This window comes from Dreissena polymorpha, chromosome 1 (assembly GCF_020536995.1).
Source record: "Dreissena polymorpha isolate Duluth1 chromosome 1, UMN_Dpol_1.0, whole genome shotgun sequence".
Lineage (NCBI taxonomy): Eukaryota > Metazoa > Mollusca > Bivalvia > Myida > Dreissenidae > Dreissena > Dreissena polymorpha.
In genome coordinates this window covers 133,134,747-133,156,678 of record NC_068355.1, presented here as the reverse complement: position 1 = coordinate 133,156,678, position 21,932 = coordinate 133,134,747, and the positions used below count along the sequence as shown (strand labels likewise).

The window sequence follows — 21,932 nt, the reverse complement described above, 5'->3', positions numbered from 1 at the left end:
CATAACTAGAACTATACGAACGCCGACAGTAGAAGTAGTACTAGTAATAGTAGTAGCAGTAGTAGTAGTACTAGTAGTAGTAGTAGTAGTAGTAGTAGTAGTAGTAGTAGTAGTAGTAGTAGTAGTAGTAGTAGTAATAGTAGTATTAGTAGTAGTAGTGGTAGTAGTAGTAGTTGTTGTTGTTGTAGTAGGTGTAGTAGTAGTAGTAGTAGTAGTAGTTGAAGTAGTAGTAGTAGCAGAAGTAGTAGTAGTAGTAGTAGAAGAAGTAGTAGTAGTAGTAGAAGTAGTAGTAGTAGTAGTAGTAGTAGTAGTAGTAGTAGTAGAAGTTGTTGTAGTAGTAGTAGTAGTAGTAGTAGTAGTAGTAGTAGTAGTAGTAGAAGTAGTAGTAGTAGGCGTATTAATCGTAGTAGTAGTAGTAGTAGTAGTAGTAGTAGTTGTTGTTGTTGTTGTAGTACTAGAAGCAGTGCATGAAAGTAGCAGTTTTTTGGCTACAATGTTAAAGCGTGTTTTCATAATATCGAGTATGTAACGTTATTGTTCTGGCCTTTAGATTTTAAATCTAAAATTAAATAGACCATGCGCAACGCATGTCGGTTTATATTAAGATATAAGACATATCAATGAATTGAAATTTATTTACAACATAAGGTAACCATGAAATTAGATTTACTCATTTTTAGATATTGATACATAAGTGATCAACTCAATCAATAATTGACATACATTACTTGTAAAAGGATTTTTTAATTGTCGTTGCTAACAAGATATGTACTCTATTAGCTAGCATAACATTATGGAGTAGTAAAGACAACAAATAAAAATAAAATATTGAGAACGGTGGAGATTAAAAAGCAGTGAAAGAGATAAATCAGCATGCCCTCAACGTGAAGTCGTTTCAACGTCTGAACAACAAAACAAAGATGTTTTAGGTGAACATTGATACATTGACTTAAAGAAATCAAACTTTTTTAATTGACCATGACTTCTCTATACAAAAGAGTCGTCTAGGTCGACTTCAGTGAGTAGACAATTGACACGGGTGCTAACTGTCCGTAAAGGACAAACAGGATGTTACCAATCAATCTTTTGAAGTGTTTGAAAGAGTTCTCAAGTACACTCGAGTGTAAACATTCGTTTTAAAAGTAAGGCCATATTCGTTTCGCCTGTTAAACCTTTTCGAACACTTGGATAGCGTAAATTGGAACAAATATTTCATCATGGCTATTTGTATCTATCTTGGTAAGTATATTAAAACTCACTTTTGGGATTTTTCCAAAAAAAACGGGAAAAAAAAACATTTACACGTATGCATGCAAAATGAGCAATGCAAATATTTTACGTTTAATTATAATTATTATTATTCTATAATAAAAATAAAAATAATAATCATTATTATTATATTAACAATAACAACAACGATAGTAATATAATTTTTATGTACAATACAAGTAATAATGCGATTACAAATCTTTGATTTATGCAAATATGCTTATCATGCCCATTCTGTCTATTTTCATCGATGTCACGGTTTCTATCTATGTTTAGGTGCTCTAATATTGGCGAGGGCGGTATCGATGTCACTGTTTCTATGTTAAGGTGCTCTAATATTGGCGAGGGCGGTATCGATGTCACGGTTTTTATGTTTAGGTGCTCTTATATTGGCAAGGGCGGTGCACGGGGTAACGTATCCGCGGAAATGCGAGACCAAAAAGGAGAATGGGTACTACCATGCGTGTGTTCGACAATGGCAACTCACCGACAAAATCTCACGAAAGTATTCTGCATTCCTTGAGAAGCCACACCTCTTCGACGAAATTTGCGAGTAAGAAATAGCAGGAATAGTTGAATAATATTGATCATAGACACGTAAAATTAAGAGATTTGGGGCGATACCGTTGTTATAGGAAGGTGTAACGTGCGATACGTGTTGATTAAATTTCTTTTTTTTTATAAACACACAGGTGATTAGCTTGTTGCTACGACAATTATAAGTAAAAACATCATTTTGAATGAAAAATAGTCAAACTATAACGAAAAATCAACCTCTCTGAAAAAACGAGTAGGTCATGTGAGTAGTGTATCGTGTTTTTACTTAACAATTGACCCAGCAAATGTTAAATATGGTAAGATATGTACATGTCCAGAAAAGAAATTCATTTCTGCGTTTAATAAGACCGAGTTCATGGAATTCGCTGCACTATTGATAAAGTAATGGCGATGCACCCTATTATTGGTTCATTTTGCGTTGAATACATTGTTATATAAATATTAGATAGTAAAATGTTTTTTCCAGTGAAGTTGATTTGTCGTTATAGTTTAATTAAATTTCATTCAAAATGATGTTTTCCTTATTATTACAATAGCCACACGCTAACCACCCGTGAATTAACACGCACGCTGTCAGGCAACCGACTATCAATGAAATTACCTATTCATGTAGTACTGTCAGATTAAACATACTAACATATCAATCTTGTCATACAAGGTCAGATGCATTCAGTAATTTCATTACGACGGTCTGCCATACTCGTTATTGTTCCCATGTTAATTCACTGAAAATAACCGGTATAACTCATTTTCCAAATTCCACACACGCGTTTAGCCCATACATTTTTTTGTGTTGAAGCTATGTCAACAACAAAAACTTGTAATTAAGAAACATTCGTACCAAAGCTTGACAATCATGTGCTATACGTAAATAAAATAGTTTTATGTTATTTCTGTTTCCGAATTCGAATTTTGTGTGCATCAAAGTAAAATTAAAGGTCAAAACTATTTCGTAACTATACAATGTATTTTATCGTGATGTGTTTATAGACTGTTAAAGGGACTGTCCAACAGATTTTGGCATGTATTAAAGCTTATCATTAACTGCTTTAAATGCTTTATATTGATAAATTTAAACATTTGAACTACAATTCTCCAGTAAAAAATAAGAATACAATTTTAAAAAAGAAGACAAAACGTTAGCCTCCACAGGACTCGAACCACTGACCCCTAGAGTCATGGAGTTTTGGAGTAAAATGTCTCCCGACTTTACTACTCGATCATCCACGCTCACGTCAAGTGCGGAGGTATGTTTTAGCTTTATAAGCAATCCTCGCAGTTCGCCAAAATATAGATTCGCGTCGAACGACGCATTTGACTGTTGGACAGTCCCTTTAACGCGTCGGTTAGTGATTCAACAACTGGTAAATTGTGTTATTTATTTGTTTACATAACAAGATACGTATTGATGCAAAGCATCAAAGGGCGTCGTGAATTTCAGTGTAAAAGGCACTCAATGAAGTTACATGGAACGATTTTTTTGTCTACTGTAATTATTAATATATTGGTCGATTATTTTAAACAAAATAGAAAAAGATACTGGTATAACCATTATCTATAAATTTGTGTTATAACCCCCAAATAACCATTATTTATGATGTTGTGTTATAACCCCCAAATAACCATTATCTATGATTTTGTGTTGTAACCCCCAAATATTTCATAGTTCATTTTATTTACATTGGTTTCCTTTTTTTAATGGCATCCGTGTGCAGTTTTCATTAATGGAATAGAACTGTGTAGGTTTTAAAAAATCTGCTATATCTTGTAAGCAAATTTCATAATTTTCTCAACTTCAAGGGGAGATGATTCTGAACTTATTCTTACGTTGCTCATTAACGATAGGGGGTGAGTCATTGATATGAAAACACTGTAAAAGTTTGAAAAAAAAATTGAATGAAAACTGTAAATTGCATAAAGAAGCTGCATTTCACAATACTTTGAAATTCAGTAAAAGATCATAATAGATTTATTGCTCCGATAGTCATCATATACTTTATATCAGTAATACTGATATAAAAAATAACAAGATTGGAAAGATTCAGACGAAAGTTGTGAAATCTTTTAAACAAGTGGAAATAATTTATTTTGTCAAATTTAATAGAAAAAAATCTGGAATTATTGTCCCGATGTTGCTCATTTTTAATGAGGTAAAAATGCTCATTGATATGAAGACACTGTAAGTTTGGAAAGAATCGGATGAAAAATGTTGACATAATCACCTAACCAAGCAGTTTTTCACTTGTATTTTTTAATTCAAAGAGACATAATTCTGGACTTATGGTCCGATATTGCTCATATAGAGGGTTGGATCCGTATTGATAAAAAAAACTGTGAAAGTTTGGGAACAATCGGATGAAAATTTTGGACTTCGAACAACGATTTCAAAATTTCTCAAATTCTAAGGAAGATAACTATGGACGTAATGGTCGGATAATGCTAAAGGGCTCATACCACCTGGATAGTAATACGTGTCGCGCTTCGCGCACCTTATGTGGTTATTAAAAGAACTCCGAGGAGTGCTTGACTCTAGGGAAACAGGTTGCTGGAACACAGCTCCTCCTTGATAAGCGGCTGCTTCCTTTATCGCAACTCATTGTTATAACCAATAATACGTGTCGCGCTTCGCGCTCTATTTGGGTAGGGATAGTACTTAGGGCCTTTGATAGACAATCATAAAAATACATGGATAATAGATGTGTTGTTTGCATTTATTTGTTAACATAAAAACACGTGTATTTAAGTGACATAAGAAATTTTAATTAACGTTGTCACCACGCGGCATCCATTAATTTTAATAAAAAATGTCCGATTGTAGTAAAATGGACTTTAAAATGTCTGCATAAAATAAAGCTTTATTATATTTATTAACCTGACTGAAAAAAATTGTCAGCCGCCGAACTGTTCCGTTCGTGCCGGATTGAACCGGGGGCCTTTAGATGTTTGTTGCGTAAACAACTTCAGTCTAACGCTCTCCCAACTGAGCTATTCCGGCTGAGATCATTTATGTACTGCTATTTGGTGAAGTTGTGTATAGCGATCGTTATTATATGTCTATTAATAAACTAATACATTGTACGTTTTCGTACCACTACGCCTTCCAATAAACTTGCTTGCGCGATAGGTCGTCAAATATCGTACTACATTGATTCTCCACTAAATAAGAAATTAGAAAAACCACAAAATAAATATATTTTGATTATGTTTTGTTTTTATACAAAACCAGAAAGTTTCGCGTATTTGCCCAGTCCATGTGATCTTTCCCCTGTGATCAGTTGTGGATCAGTTATTAATTAAAACAATTAGCTTTGCATTTTTGGCAATAAATGTTGTAATAAATGTTATAGGCACAAATGCAGTACTTATCTATACTAATTTACCAAAAAAAAATCACCACTATGCAAGATATTCTTGAAACAAAAATATATACATGTATCCGTAATATAACTTCTCTTCCCATAAGCGAAAAAAAAATCATTACTTACTAGTCGCCGCTCTCCAGAGCGACGCCAATAAATGTATACGTATTTGTTGCAGTTCAAGACCCGGGAAGTCAGTGTATAACGTAGATACGTGTGTAAATCAGAGTGTCTCACCATGGTGTGACGTCATAGTCGAAAGTTGGAAAGCTTACAAGACACAGGTCCAAACGATTTGCAAGTTTAGACACGGTTCGTGCAAGTTTTGTGTTTTTACTGTTGTTTTTTTAAAGTTGTGTTTAGTCTTTTATTTATGGCAAACAAGTAAGGCCATATTCGTTTCGCCTGTTAAACCTTTTCGAACACTTGGATAGCGTAAATTGGAACAAATATTTCATCATGGCTATTTGTATCTATCTTGGTAAGTATATTAAAACTCACTTTTGGGATTTTTCCAAAAAAAACGGGAAAAAAAACATTTACACGTATGCATGCAAAATGAGCAATGCAAATATTTTACGTTTAATTATAATTATTATTATTCTATAATAAAAATAAAAATAATAATCATTATTATTATATTAACAATAACAACAACGATAGTAATATAATTTTTATGTACAATACAAGTAATAATGCGATTACAAATCTTTGATTTATGCAAATATGCTTATCATGCCCATTCTGTCTATTTTCATCGATGTCACGGTTTCTATCTATGTTTAGGTGCTCTAATATTGGCGAGGGCGGTATCGATGTCACTGTTTCTATGTTAAGGTGCTCTAATATTGGCGAGGGCGGTATCGATGTCACGGTTTTTATGTTTAGGTGCTCTTATATTGGCAAGGGCGGTGCACGGGGTAACGTATCCGCGGAAATGCGAGACCAAAAAGGAGAATGGGTACTACCATGCGTGTGTTCGACAATGGCAACTCACCGACAAAATCTCACGAAAGTATTCTGCATTCCTTGAGAAGCCACACCTCTTCGACGAAATTTGCGAGTAAGAAATAGCAGGAATAGTTGAATAATATTGATCATAGACACGTAAAATTAAGAGATTTGGGGCGATACCGTTGTTATAGGAAGGTGTAACGTGCGATACGTGTTGATTAAATTTCTTTTTTTTTATAAACACACAGGTGATTAGCTTGTTGCTACGACAATTATAAGTAAAAACATCATTTTGAATGAAAAATAGTCAAACTATAACGAAAAATCAACCTCTCTGAAAAAACGAGTAGGTCATGTGAGTAGTGTATCGTGTTTTTACTTAACAATTGACCCAGCAAATGTTAAATATGGTAAGATATGTACATGTCCAGAAAAGAAATTCATTTCTGCGTTTAATAAGACCGAGTTCATGGAATTCGCTGCACTATTGATAAAGTAATGGCGATGCACCCTATTATTGGTTCATTTTGCGTTGAATACATTGTTATATAAATATTAGATAGTAAAATGTTTTTTCCAGTGAAGTTGATTTGTCGTTATAGTTTAATTAAATTTCATTCAAAATGATGTTTTCCTTATTATTACAATAGCCACACGCTAACCACCCGTGAATTAACACGCACGCTGTCAGGCAACCGACTATCAATGAAATTACCTATTCATGTAGTACTGTCAGATTAAACATACTAACATATCAATCTTGTCATACAAGGTCAGATGCATTCAGTAATTTCATTACGACGGTCTGCCATACTCGTTATTGTTCCCATGTTAATTCACTGAAAATAACCGGTATAACTCATTTTCCAAATTCCACACACGCGTTTAGCCCATACATTTTTTTGTGTTGAAGCTATGTCAACAACAAAAACTTGTAATTAAGAAACATTCGTACCAAAGCTTGACAATCATGTGCTATACGTAAATAAAATAGTTTTATGTTATTTCTGTTTCCGAATTCGAATTTTGTGTGCATCAAAGTAAAATTAAAGGTCAAAACTATTTCGTAACTATACAATGTATTTTATCGTGATGTGTTTATAGACTGTTAAAGGGACTGTCCAACAGATTTTGGCATGTATTAAAGCTTATCATTAACTGCTTTAAATGCTTTATATTGATAAATTTAAACATTTGAACTACAATTCTCCAGTAAAAAATAAGAATACAATTTTAAAAAAGAAGACAAAACGTTAGCCTCCACAGGACTCGAACCACTGACCCCTAGAGTCATGGAGTTTTGGAGTAAAATGTCTCCCGACTTTACTACTCGATCATCCACGCTCACGTCAAGTGCGGAGGTATGTTTTAGCTTTATAAGCAATCCTCGCAGTTCGCCAAAATATAGATTCGCGTCGAACGACGCATTTGACTGTTGGACAGTCCCTTTAACGCGTCGGTTAGTGATTCAACAACTGGTAAATTGTGTTATTTATTTGTTTACATAACAAGATACGTATTGATGCAAAGCATCAAAGGGCGTCGTGAATTTCAGTGTAAAAGGCACTCAATGAAGTTACATGGAACGATTTTTTTGTCTACTGTAATTATTAATATATTGGTCGATTATTTTAAACAAAATAGAAAAAGATACTGGTATAACCATTATCTATAAATTTGTGTTATAACCCCCAAATAACCATTATTTATGATGTTGTGTTATAACCCCCAAATAACCATTATCTATGATTTTGTGTTGTAACCCCCAAATATTTCATAGTTCATTTTATTTACATTGGTTTCCTTTTTTTAATGGCATCCGTGTGCAGTTTTCATTAATGGAATAGAACTGTGTAGGTTTTAAAAAATCTGCTATATCTTGTAAGCAAATTTCATAATTTTCTCAACTTCAAGGGGAGATGATTCTGAACTTATTCTTACGTTGCTCATTAACGATAGGGGGTGAGTCATTGATATGAAAACACTGTAAAAGTTTGAAAAAAAAATTGAATGAAAACTGTAAATTGCATAAAGAAGCTGCATTTCACAATACTTTGAAATTCAGTAAAAGATCATAATAGATTTATTGCTCCGATAGTCATCATATACTTTATATCAGTAATACTGATATAAAAAATAACAAGATTGGAAAGATTCAGACGAAAGTTGTGAAATCTTTTAAACAAGTGGAAATAATTTATTTTGTCAAATTTAATAGAAAAAAATCTGGAATTATTGTCCCGATGTTGCTCATTTTTAATGAGGTAAAAATGCTCATTGATATGAAGACACTGTAAGTTTGGAAAGAATCGGATGAAAAATGTTGACATAATCACCTAACCAAGCAGTTTTTCACTTGTATTTTTTAATTCAAAGAGACATAATTCTGGACTTATGGTCCGATATTGCTCATATAGAGGGTTGGATCCGTATTGATAAAAAAAACTGTGAAAGTTTGGGAACAATCGGATGAAAATTTTGGACTTCGAACAACGATTTCAAAATTTCTCAAATTCTAAGGAAGATAACTATGGACGTAATGGTCGGATAATGCTAAAGGGCTCATACCACCTGGATAGTAATACGTGTCGCGCTTCGCGCACCTTATGTGGTTATTAAAAGAACTCCGAGGAGTGCTTGACTCTAGGGAAACAGGTTGCTGGAACACAGCTCCTCCTTGATAAGCGGCTGCTTCCTTTATCGCAACTCATTGTTATAACCAATAATACGTGTCGCGCTTCGCGCTCTATTTGGGTAGGGATAGTACTTAGGGCCTTTGATAGACAATCATAAAAATACATGGATAATAGATGTGTTGTTTGCATTTATTTGTTAACATAAAAACACGTGTATTTAAGTGACATAAGAAATTTTAATTAACGTTGTCACCACGCGGCATCCATTAATTTTAATAAAAAATGTCCGATTGTAGTAAAATGGACTTTAAAATGTCTGCATAAAATAAAGCTTTATTATATTTATTAACCTGACTGAAAAAAATTGTCAGCCGCCGAACTGTTCCGTTCGTGCCGGATTGAACCGGGGGCCTTTAGATGTTTGTTGCGTAAACAACTTCAGTCTAACGCTCTCCCAACTGAGCTATTCCGGCTGAGATCATTTATGTACTGCTATTTGGTGAAGTTGTGTATAGCGATCGTTATTATATGTCTATTAATAAACTAATACATTGTACGTTTTCGTACCACTACGCCTTCCAATAAACTTGCTTGCGCGATAGGTCGTCAAATATCGTACTACATTGATTCTCCACTAAATAAGAAATTAGAAAAACCACAAAATAAATATATTTTGATTATGTTTTGTTTTTATACAAAACCAGAAAGTTTCGCGTATTTGCCCAGTCCATGTGATCTTTCCCCTGTGATCAGTTGTGGATCAGTTATTAATTAAAACAATTAGCTTTGCATTTTTGGCAATAAATGTTGTAATAAATGTTATAGGCACAAATGCAGTACTTATCTATACTAATTTACCAAAAAAAAATCACCACTATGCAAGATATTCTTGAAACAAAAATATATACATGTATCCGTAATATAACTTCTCTTCCCATAAGCGAAAAAAAAATCATTACTTACTAGTCGCCGCTCTCCAGAGCGACGCCAATAAATGTATACGTATTTGTTGCAGTTCAAGACCCGGGAAGTCAGTGTATAACGTAGATACGTGTGTAAATCAGAGTGTCTCACCATGGTGTGACGTCATAGTCGAAAGTTGGAAAGCTTACAAGACACAGGTCCAAACGATTTGCAAGTTTAGACACGGTTCGTGCAAGTTTTGTGTTTTTACTGTTGTTTTTTTAAAGTTGTGTTTAGTCTTTTATTTATGGCAAACAAGCTATTGGTTATAAAATATAGGGCAATTAACACAACACAAAATTAAACACACAATCAAAATGTTCGGGTCTTTGCATTGGAGCAGTCAAACGAAACCATTGAAGGTTCAGATTGGTAAGATAGATCTAAACCAATTGTTTAGCACTCGCACAAGTAAAGAAGAAACAAGAGTTTACGCGAGTCATGTATTTCATCTTCCTATATCACCATCCTTTTCCCCCAAAACTATACACATCACAAGCAATATTTACGAATGCCAGCAAAGTGTCTAAAATATTTTTCTTACTATTAGAATCGAATACTTTTCTTTAAATTACCCTGAAACTTGGCAGTCATATTATTTCGTGATTTTTTAATGCACTTGCAAACTTTATGTCCTGCAGACTTTGAACGCCTCCACAAGCTATGCAGAAATGACACACGGTTTCAGCAGGCGTACGATGAATGCCACAAAGTTTACTCCATCAACAAGAACAGTGTGCCCGCGTGCACGTACGTCCGCTTATTTTTTGTTATCTTAGACTGTCTATAGCACAAACAAACTTATTAAATATATTTATTTATTATTCTTAGACAAAATATAGAATTATTTCGTTATGTTGCGTAATATGGCGGAAAATAAAAAGAATTCGATCGATTTTCATTTTTTTTTAGAATGTTACATCCTAAGCGGTTTATCATAGTTCCTCAATGAGTTCATTATGGGGAATAATTTATTTTAATGTATGCACAAATCGATTAAATTATAACTTTATCGCACTTTTGTCAGTCACGTGCATCGAAACATGAATTAATCCGCACGATTAATTACAGAAAGCAGGACTTCTGGATTTCAATCCTTGCATTTACTTGCATATACAGATTACATTTTACCATAACTACATGACCTCGTTTCAGTGGTGTCCAGAGCCTTTTAGGCTGTCTGGACAACAGCTTGAACGTCTACTGCTCGAGAGATTCGCAGCGATTCTTTAAAATGATCTTCAGGGCGTCACTGCAGTACCACATTGAATTCCTGTGTCACAAGTACACCAAGGATGTACCAAGTAAGTGATTTAGCGAGTTCAGATAAAACTAATACACACAGAAAGTACCAAGTAAGTACCTTAGTGAGTTCTGAAACCAAATACACAGCAAGGATGTACCAAGTAAGTACCGCATGCAGTTCGGCTGCCACATGTACAACAAAGAAGTGCAAAGAAGTACTTTTTTATTATTCATTATGTGTACCTGTTAATTTTTGGGGTGTAAACATAATATTTTGTTTAAGGGTTACGTTCCAAATACTTACAACACATTGTTAGTTAAAAAAGATAAACATGACAACGAGCACACCTACTTGAAAAATGATAGTCAAATATGCAGTTATAACACACAAGGCTTAGCATCATCAGCAAAACGTTCCATTATGGTTCAATAGCTTAAAGAAAACAAATTCAATGTATGATTTCTTCAAGAATCACATTGTAATGCAGAGGTAGATAACGCAACTTGGAGGTAATCAATGGGGAGGAGACCTTGTTTTAAGCGGCAACAGCTCTAACTCTCTAGGTATAGGCATTTTTATCAAGAAAGATTTATATTTTAAATACACTATCTTAGAATATAAGGAAACAATCATGGGCAGGCTTCAAATATTGAAAATAGAAATTCAAGGAAAATTATTGTTATGTTTAATATTTACGGTCCCAACACAGATAATACGGAATTTTTTAATAGCTTGGATAGACATATACAGATGTATAATGACCACTCTCTTATCCTGGGAGGGGATTTTAACACTGTTATTAACTATAATTTAGATAAATTAAACGGTCGATCAGATACAAATAAAAAATGTAGCGTAAAAATTAATGAAATAATAGAAAACAATGATCTATGTGATATATGGCGTTTAAAACATCCACATAAAAAAGTATTCACATGGCATTCAAACACTCAACCACCTATATTTTGTCGATTAGATTATTTCCTTATATCTCAAGACATTGCAAATTGTCTCGCAGATTGCAACATTTCTCCAGGATTTAAATCGGACCACTCTTTAATATCAATTCAATTCGACATACATTCCCATTGCAGAGGTCCAGGTTATTTTACAATGAACAACTCATATGTATTTGAACAGGAATATAAAAAATGTATCCGTACGTCTTTATTGGAAATTGCACATATTAATCGCGAAGCTAATCATACATTATGGGAAATAATGAAAGGTAGCATTCGAGACGAAACTATTAAATACGCCAGTAAAATAAATAGAAAGAAAAACGAGCAGGAAGAAACACTTAAATCAAGAATTGCAGAATCAGAAGAACAATTAACAATAAATAGTAACGATTTAGAAAAATGCAAACAACTGAACGATTCAAAAAGCGAATTAAATGATCTAATTGAACATAATATAAAAGGAATAATGATGCGAGCTAAGGCACAATGGATTGAAGGCTCCGAAAAATACACTTAATATTTTGCAAATCTTGAAAAAAAAAGATCAGAAGCTAAAACTATACAACAACTAAAAACTAATTATAATGCTGTAATACAAGATCAAAAAAGAAATACTAAAACACTCTGCCAAATTTTATGAAAATCTTTATAAAAAAACAACAATATAGATATAAACAACCATGAACGTTTCTATACCAATATCTGCAATAAAATAAACCCATAACCAACGCAAAATGAACAAAAATACCTATCAGAGTATGAATGCGCTAAAGCACTGCTAAACATGAAAAACAATAAAAGTCCATGATTAGATGGCATATCTGCAGAATTTTACAAAATATTTTGTAATGATATTAAGCAATATGTCGTTAATTCTCTTAACAACTCTTTAGACACCAATAACCTTACAGAATTGCAAAAACAAAGCATAATTACTTTACTACCTAAGACTGGAATTGACACCCTTTTGATCGATAACAGGAGGCCCATCTCGCTTCTTAACGTTGTTTACAAAATAGCTACAAAATCCATTGCCAATCGTATAAAACCTTATTTAAATGATATAATCAGTATAAATAAAACAGGATTTATCAAAGGAAGATATATTGGCGAAAACGTAAGACTTTTGCATGAAATTATTGAACTAATGGATGAAAGTAATGAAAATGGTCTCCTTTTTTCAGATTTTAATAAAGCATTCGACAGTTTGGATCATGGATTTATGTTTAAATACCTCCGCCATTTCGGATTTAGTGAGCAGACCATACAGTGGGTAATGCTATTTTATAAAGATGCAACATCACGCGTTACAAATAATGGTCATTTTTAAGATTTTTTCAGTATACGAAGAGGGGTCAGACAAGGATGTCCTTTATCTCCTTACCTTTTCATTATTTGCATTGAATCGATGTCGATAGACATTGAAATTAACACACAAGTCAAAGGAATAACAATTAAAAATGTAGAATTAAAACAGTCGCTTTTTGCTGATGATGCCTCTTTCATACTTGATGGTTCTCGAACATCATTCGAAACATTAATAAAAAACATAGAAAAATTTGCAGTAATATCCGAATTAACATTAGTGGGAGCAGTTGTCTAATGGTAGGACGCTGGCTTAGGGATCGAGAGGTGCCGGGTTCGAATCCCGCCCTGACCACTGGAATTTCCTTGAGCAAGAAATTTATCCCACATCTGCTCCTCTCCACCCAGGTGTATAAATGGGTACCTGTGAGGGAAATAAGCCAATGTGCCGTGGCTGCATACTGCGTCAAGATGTTAACGGACGAATTGTGACTCAGTGATCAGGGAAAAACATGTAAAGCGCCTTTGAACGCACCCGCGAGTATGAAAGGGGCGCTATATACATATGGTATATAAAAAAAACAACCATTAAACAGACATAAATTAAAAATCCTTAAGCTAGGGGCACTTAAAAATAGTCTTTATTGAATTTTGTAAACACAATGAATTTATCTGGAGCTCCAACCATGCTTCAACCTTATGAATAGAATTTAGCAACGATCCCGTAGAAATAATGTCATTAAATATTCCGGGAAAAATTCATGCTTTTGAAACTTGTTTAAATCAATGGAAGCGTTGGAAACTATCTTTAATTGGAAAAATTACAGTTTAAAAAACTTTTGCAATACCCAAGGTTGTATATGCATTAATAGTTTTACCAAACCCATCTCAAGACATAATCTCAAATATAAAATCGCTTTGTTACAAATTTCTGTGGGACGAAAAACCAGATAAAGTTGCCAGAAAGCGAATCACACAAGATTATGCCGACGGTGGTTTAAAAATGTTTGAAATTGACATATTCTTAAAATCTCTCAAAGCCAGTTGGATAAAAAGATTTATATTTCAACCAGATTCAAAACTGATTAAAATATACACCAATATGCTAAATAGTTATGATGGAACGTTGATTTTTAAATCAAACTATCATGAAAAGGAAGTTAAAGACCTTAACATAAAATCCGTATTCTTAAAAAACAGTCTGAGTGGTTGGCTCAGCATTGCGTTAGAAAAAGATGAAATATCTGTACAAAAACTACTTATCTGGAATAATTCATTTATAAAAAACGAAAATAAAACTTTCGTTATAAAAACATGGTACGACAGAGGTATTCAATTTATTGAACATATAAATGATTTCAGGAAAAGATCTTTTTACAGTTTTCAAGATATAACAAACCTTTATGAAATACATAAAGCAGACTTTATAAAATACCATCAAATTGTAAAAAGCATACCTGTTGAATGGAAACATAGACTAAAAGAAAACGATATTATTTATACCACACCGCAATACAAGCTTAAAGAAATAATAGAAAATACAAAAGCTTGCAAAATGGTATATAAATCACTTACACTAAAACGAAAACCAGAAGTGTTCAAACAATTTGATAAATGGAAAGAAACTCTGAATAATCAAAACCAAAGAACCATCTTTAACCAACCAATCAAATTAACTATTGACACCAAACTTAGAAACTTCCAATATAAATACCTCATGCATATTTTACCAAACAATTCTTTCCTCCATAAATGCAATCTCGTTCCATCAACATTATGTGATTTTTGTAATATGCACATAGAAACGAATATTCACTTATTATGGGATTGTCATCCTATTCAAAAGTTTTGGACGGATATAAAAAACTTTATTTACGACAAGTAAGAAAGGTTAGAAAACTTGGAGCTAAATTATGCAACTATACTTTTTTTGTAATTTGACCCTAGCTGATGCTTACAATGCACATGTCATTAACTTCATAATATTGTTGGCTAAATATTTTATCTTTAAATGCAAACAGGAGAAAACAACACCAATAGTAGAAATGTTTGTACCATTTTTTAATACTAGAAATAAAATCGAGGAATTAATCGCAACAACACAACCAAACTACATATATTAAATTACTCGCTGGGCGCATTTTTTTTGCCCAATTAATACACCTACCCTAAAAATATCTTTACCTATACTCAATTACATAAGAACACCTACCTTAAAGCAACAAACACCCCTGTTTTCTTTCTTTTTTGTATATTTGTATTATAACCTTTATTGACCTGTGTAACATTGCACCATTTTTGCAAACTTTTAAATATTGTTTGAAACTAATTCAAACATATTCATTTCACACCAAATATTGTCTTCACAGATGCTATGTATCACAAGTAATATAAAAAACTTTGTGTAACATTTTGCTTAATGTATGTATTTTCAAGTAATATGTAATAGGCAAAATACACATGCTTTATCTACAACAATCATAGTCTTCAAAAATGCTATGTACCATCATATAGTAATGCATTGTGAACAAACATAGTAATTGTGTGTATATTTGACATATTATGTATTATGTTATATGCTAAGTGTATTATGTTTACGAAGGAAATAAAAAAAATACCTAACTAATATCGTTTCCTACAATTGAAGTACCAAGTTATTATCCCATTAAGTGCGTATTCACCTTGTACCATTACGCAAAGAAAAATATAGAGTTTGTATACTGAAAGTCCTGGCAAAGCCATGGAGTACAACATTAAGTGTGTATGCTACGATCACAAGAAGAAATTACCAAGTAACTACCTAATTCTGTTACGTCTTTTTGCATGCTTAAATGTGGAAGCCAACTTTTAGCAAAATCATGTATGGGTTAGTTTTATCCTTTTCTCGTCACAAATCAAAGTGTTATGTTTAACTTGTATGTTATCTCATAATGAAGGCTCTAGTCGTTGTTTTTTCGCAAACTAAATGTTCAACTCGTTATTTTAAATTTACGTTCAGTCATTTGGTAATCAAAAGCTGTAACAATACTAAAAGGTTATGTTCAATCACTCCCGTGTTTGACACTAACGGAAGTCCGGTAGTCCGAGACTCCTTAAAATGAGACTCGGACTCATTGTTTTGTGTCAAGAAAGTCCGATAGACTCCTTCAAATTCATCTTTTTTTATTTGTTTCGAAAAATCAGAATCCCTGCCCAAAGGACATCTTACTAAGAATAGTCATAGTAGAACACTGTCTATAAAAATGTTTAGTTGCATTTGTTTATGGTCACATTAAAATTGCAGTAATTTAATATTCACCTTTTACATACCGCAGAAGGAAGTTTTAATGCCAAGTCATAGCCGCTCACTTCAACCACTTCGTGAGAACCGTAAGAGTTCTTCTTAACAAGGAAAATTATAGACAGCTGCTCTATTGATGGTGAGAAGTTTCTAATCAAAGCTAAGTGATGTCGCAAGCCTAAACAACACAAGAACAATACCATCATTGGGACTATGCACTTTAATAAGTATTTTTCATTTATCCTATGAAAAACCCTGTCTGGTCGACAAGTTTGTTTTCAGAAGACGGATTGTGTTTACTTATTAATGTATTTTTATGATGAAAATACTTTTCTTGTCCATTTTATATTGTAAATTAGCGTTGACCCGCTTTTGTCAAACGACTTTGAACGCAAAGAACCCCAGTCTATTAAACAAAATCGTAGAATAAAAACTCTTTCACAGTGCTCTGACATAGCTTACACATATGTACATAGCAAGAGCCCTTATTAGATAGAATGAGCACAACTGCTTACAGTTAGCTTATGTGATGGTATTTTGTCCATTGTTAATCATCGTTTTTGGATTGTCCGTTGTCAAAATGTACTTTGTGAATACTCTAGAGATTATATTTATTTCCAATATTCACGAAACTTTGTATGAAGATTGTTCTAAATGACTATTGGGTAAATTACAAAACTGCGTTCTAATACTAGATTGCTATGTGAAATTATGTGAAAAGTTTCTGAACAAGTTTCATAAGGATTGGGTAAAGATGTAACTTCCGGAATGAAACTGAACATCAGAACAATTTTACTCATTATTTTGGTTTGGAGAATGTATCATTCTATTGTGGTCCTCCACCAAGTTTTGTTTAAAAATCGTCTGTTGGGTAAAAACTGGCCACTCCCAAGGATGAAGACATTAATATACATGTAGGCTTTCACAGTCCGGGACTCAAGTTATTTATAAAGACTTGTATAGTGGAGTTTGATATTTGGTGTGTAATTTTCCTCTTTTCTTTTTATAAGTTCTCTCAAAAAAAATCATTTGTCTGGGGTCAAAACTAACAATACGGAAGTCCGCTCCAACTCAATAAAAAAAAAATTTCGTGTCGCGAGATCAGAATGTCTGCACTTTTGAAAATCCGACAAATATGCCACTCATCATTCTTCTTAAACACAACAATTGACAAAACAAAACTATTGGAAATTATTTATTTTGGTTCCTTGTCGCAGTATTCGCGAATAGTAATAGGGGAAACAATCGAACTATGAATCAAACCGATTTTGGTCTTTTTTTCTCGGATATTTCGCTGAACAGCATCGAATCACAATAAAAATCACCACAATACCTGTAATTGTTTACACAATGCACAGTTTACGGTCCAAAGGCACTGAAGATGGGAACGACTGTGAATCAGTTGTGCGGAAATGAACACATGTCACTAACAATTGATAATTTCAGTAACTTGGTTGCAGTTTGTTGGCTTTGTTATATTATGTTAAATAGTATGGTGAAAATGTATAAAGTAATGGGCTCTTACACCTAACCCCGAGGATCAACAAGCAAGCATATATATAAATGCATTATAGAAAATAGTATTTTTTTAAACTTACAATGATTAACATAAATATCACTGGCATTTGTCAAATAATTTTGACATAACAAAGATAAATCTGATATAACAAATGACAAACAATATTGAACAGTAGTCACTTGTAACTTTGATCTGAAACCAAACAGGAAAGATAATCTATAACCCAACAAATATGGTATGAAAACAAATGTCATTTTTGGACTTCCTGAAGTATGGTCGGACTCCTTAATTTCAGAAGAATCGAGTCCAAAGAACTCCTTATTCAGAACAGTTAGTGTCAAACGCTGCTGATTCGTACCCCATAATATACTGTTGCGCATTGTTTCATCGCTAGTATATCAGGTTTAATGACTATTACGCCATGATAGAATCAACGATTTGCTCTTTTTTCTTGTGAGATTTGCCCATAATTTAATTCGTTACATATTTTACGGTTCGCTATATTGTCATTTTCTTCACATATCGTTGAATTTTGTTTATCTCAATAATCATTTCATCAAATAATGTCATGATATATTTAGTGTTTTTGCCATCTCAAAATGTACTGTTTCCTGTAATATTCTTTTACAACAGTCAGGTTTTGTTAAATCCTTCTGCCAGCGCATTGTTATCACATGCTCAATTCTCAATCCTTTTATCTCGCTGTGCATATTTTATTCATAACATACTACATTTATACACAAACCGTAATTAACACTATACTTACTGCTTTAAAATCTGTGTTATTGGTATAAATATCATGGTCCATGCAGGAAATATTCCCGATATTTATTGTCGAAGTATTTATTCACATATATTTTATTTATCAATTCAAGATAGTTTGAGAAAATCATTACTTTTAATTTACTTAATCCGGTGTAGTCGTTGTTTTAGTATTATTAAATAATACCATTGCTGCTTAGTTGTTGTTCCTTCAAAATTTGTCCATCCCCATTCATTTTTACGGTGACTTACCAATCGCCGTCAAAAGACGGCTCGTCGGAAATAAAACAACATACACAATATATGCACCTTTGTTTATGTTCAATTACATAGACCATACTGTGTTTTTGTGCTACTTACTTGTGCAATGATGCATACCATTATTACCGAAAACGATCTTTTTTCAGAGTCAGTACAAACAGTATCTCCAATCGACGCATCGGATTTGTCAACGTTATATGAACGTTACGAAGACTACAATGACCGCCTTGATTATGTAGACAATAAAAACGAAACGAGAGGCAACACACAAATGCATAAGGTTAACTGTAGTGAGCCGTCAAGAGACTCGACAAATGGATCGCGTGACCATGAAAGCTTTTTTCGCACAGTGATCGTCTATACTATATTTATTATTATCCGTTGAAGAAAAGGACAAAAGGTAGAAAGAAACATTCAATACAAAAGGTATTCGAACATGTTTGGTTCAGTATTGACCGCGGACTTGAAAAAAAGCAGTATTGGTGTTGCATGCTGGTGTAAGGAGACTATTACATTATCTATTAGTTATGACGTTTCCTGTGACAGTTTTAAATGTGTATGTAAACGACTACACACCTGTGAAATCCATACAGTTTTAATGCAAAGAAGCATATGTGGGTAAAACACCTTCGGTTGCGTTCAATTCATTATTTGATGACAAACTCCGTGAAAACGTTTCTTTATTTCGCATACCGTGTCATTCTTAGTGTCTCAACATACTGTTTTTCATTGTGGATCTTATTTTTCCGAACACTACAACTTTTCTGCATACCGCATTTTATTTTAACGTTCACATGAGACTTCAAACATTATGTTTCAAGATCGTGCATACTGGCGATGTCTACCAGTATGGTAATAAACTTAATGGTCGTTGTTACAAGCGATCAATCATAAGATGATATATACAATCCTTTTGCAACTATATTCATTATTCATCGTTTTGCTCAATAGTCATGACATTTTATGTTTAACCTTTATATGTGTTTTTTTATACATGATATTGTTCCATACCATGTATGTTCAATTTAATGAATTGTATATACAGTAACAATAATAAAAATAAAAATATTGGTATTTGTCCACAATTTTGACTTACCGCATTATACTGAAAAGAGTGAACAGATTAACCCCCATGAAGTTTTATATTGGCTTTCTGCGCCAATAAAACAATAATGATTTTTTTTTACAAAGATGTTGTGCAGTTAACTTTAAAGCATATCAACAGGAACTGATTTGGTAGTGTGTATACCTCAAACATGACCCCAAACAAATATCGAAATACAGAGGATCTGGATGGTCCTAGAAATCTCACCTGATACACTAAGAAACATAACCATTCTGCAAAGGGTTTTTATGCTTTTCAACACATGTATCAGCAAAATTATCATCAAACAATTATTATGAGCAAGTGGCTCGATGACTGGGTAAAGACTCCGACTTCCAGAGTATTCACAAAGTTAATATCAAGCCTTAACAAGGAAAATGTCATGTCTTCAGGTTGCCATGCTTTCTGTTAAATAAACATGTAATGTGTGTATTGGGTGCACTTATTATTAAGTCTTTATTATTTGTACCTAGTTAACTGTACCTAGAAACCAATTCGTACATTAAATAAATGCGTATTCATAAACACACCTTGCGATATTTAAAGAAAGAAACTTTATTTGTATAGCGTTTTTACTCGTCGGTTAGAGTTATTTCAGTGGTTGGTAAGACAGTTTCAAAGTAATTTTTGTACACAATAAGAAAAGGTAATGTCAACACCTTGATAGTGTCGTATAGGCTAAATAAAATATGTAATCGTTTATTTTAATGAATAGTTTATACTGTTTATGAAACACAATCTTTAAAATCGTTCATACATGTATTAAACCGTTGTTTCAAGTCTCCCAAAACATTAAAATGTGCGAAACTCTACTGGCAGACAGTGTTCCGCTTTATATAATTCCGGAAAAAAATCTAGGTCAAAACCAATATTACCCAGCATCGCAGAAAAATATGATCTTGTTTTTATTACGCGTATGTAGTCTACTCGTAGTCTTGTATTAATTAAACTAAATTGTATACCTTTTCTTCAATCGTTTGTTGAATTTATATATTATTTATTGTAAATTGACCTTTGCAATAAGGAAAAATAAGTTCTCTTTAAGCAATTGCGAAAATATGCTAGTGTTAACTTGCTAATTTCGTTTGGTAGCGCAGTAAATTGTCATTGTTTAGTATGTCAAATCGTCTCCTTATTATATATGGAAGAATAATTTCTATGCTTTGTATAATATTATTCGCTAATAATTCACTGGCACTTGATTTTTCAGTGATTTCACTGCTTGCAAAATTTCTACTTCTGTGATAACAGAATTAAAAAGTTGATTCTGTCATTCATCAAAATCGCCAGTATTTGCATTAATATCGAAAGTTTGTTAATCTTCATTTTCATAATTTTCTAAATAAAAAATTGTTTTAAATTGTTCATATCATTTTTCACAGGATATGTTAGGCTCTGTTGTTGAATTTTTGTGAAGATTTTATACATTTTCCAAAAAACAGTTTCTGGTTTTTGACTATATTCGACAATTTGGTTACCACGTAATCTTTAAAGCGTAAACGTTTATTTCTACACAATATGTGATAGTTCGTTTTAGCCGATAAATAGTCCTCAAGATCATTCACATAATTATCGACCCTAAAAAACCGAAGAGCCTTATTAATTTGCGTTTTATACAATTTGCATTCTTTATCAAACCATGTTGAGTTTCGTTTTTTAATGTTTGTTTTTATTTTAGAAAGAAGATGCCGACTGCAATCTATAAGGATATCTTGAAAGTTAATAATGATGATGTGAATAGGTTCATCAGTGT

At 32.9% G+C, this 21,932-nt stretch overlaps 1 protein-coding gene across 7 annotated transcripts in view; it reads left to right on the top strand.

Moving 5' to 3' along the window:
• LOC127850608 (uncharacterized) overlaps positions 1-20,046 on the top strand; it is a 39,007-nt gene extending 18,961 nt beyond the window's left edge. Inside the window, exons 1-8 of one of the 7 annotated variants that reach the window (XM_052383786.1) lie at positions 1,169-1,239; positions 1,648-1,822; positions 5,365-5,498; positions 6,075-6,249; positions 9,792-9,925; positions 10,381-10,489; positions 10,895-11,043; positions 19,221-20,046. In XM_052383786.1, the coding sequence (XP_052239746.1) occupies positions 1,218-1,239; positions 1,648-1,822; positions 5,365-5,498; positions 6,075-6,249; positions 9,792-9,925; positions 10,381-10,489; positions 10,895-11,043; positions 19,221-19,459 (1,137 nt within the window). In that variant the 5' untranslated portion in view covers positions 1,169-1,217 and the 3' untranslated portion in view covers positions 19,460-20,046. Of the gene's footprint in view, positions 1-1,168; positions 1,240-1,647; positions 1,823-5,364; positions 5,499-5,556; positions 5,668-6,074; positions 6,250-9,791; positions 9,926-10,380; positions 10,490-10,894; positions 11,044-19,220 lie in introns of those variants that run through there. The other 6 variants (XM_052383748.1, XM_052383803.1, XM_052383795.1 and 3 more) reach the window with 6 other exon arrangements.
• Positions 20,047-21,932: the final 1,886 nt, after the last annotated feature.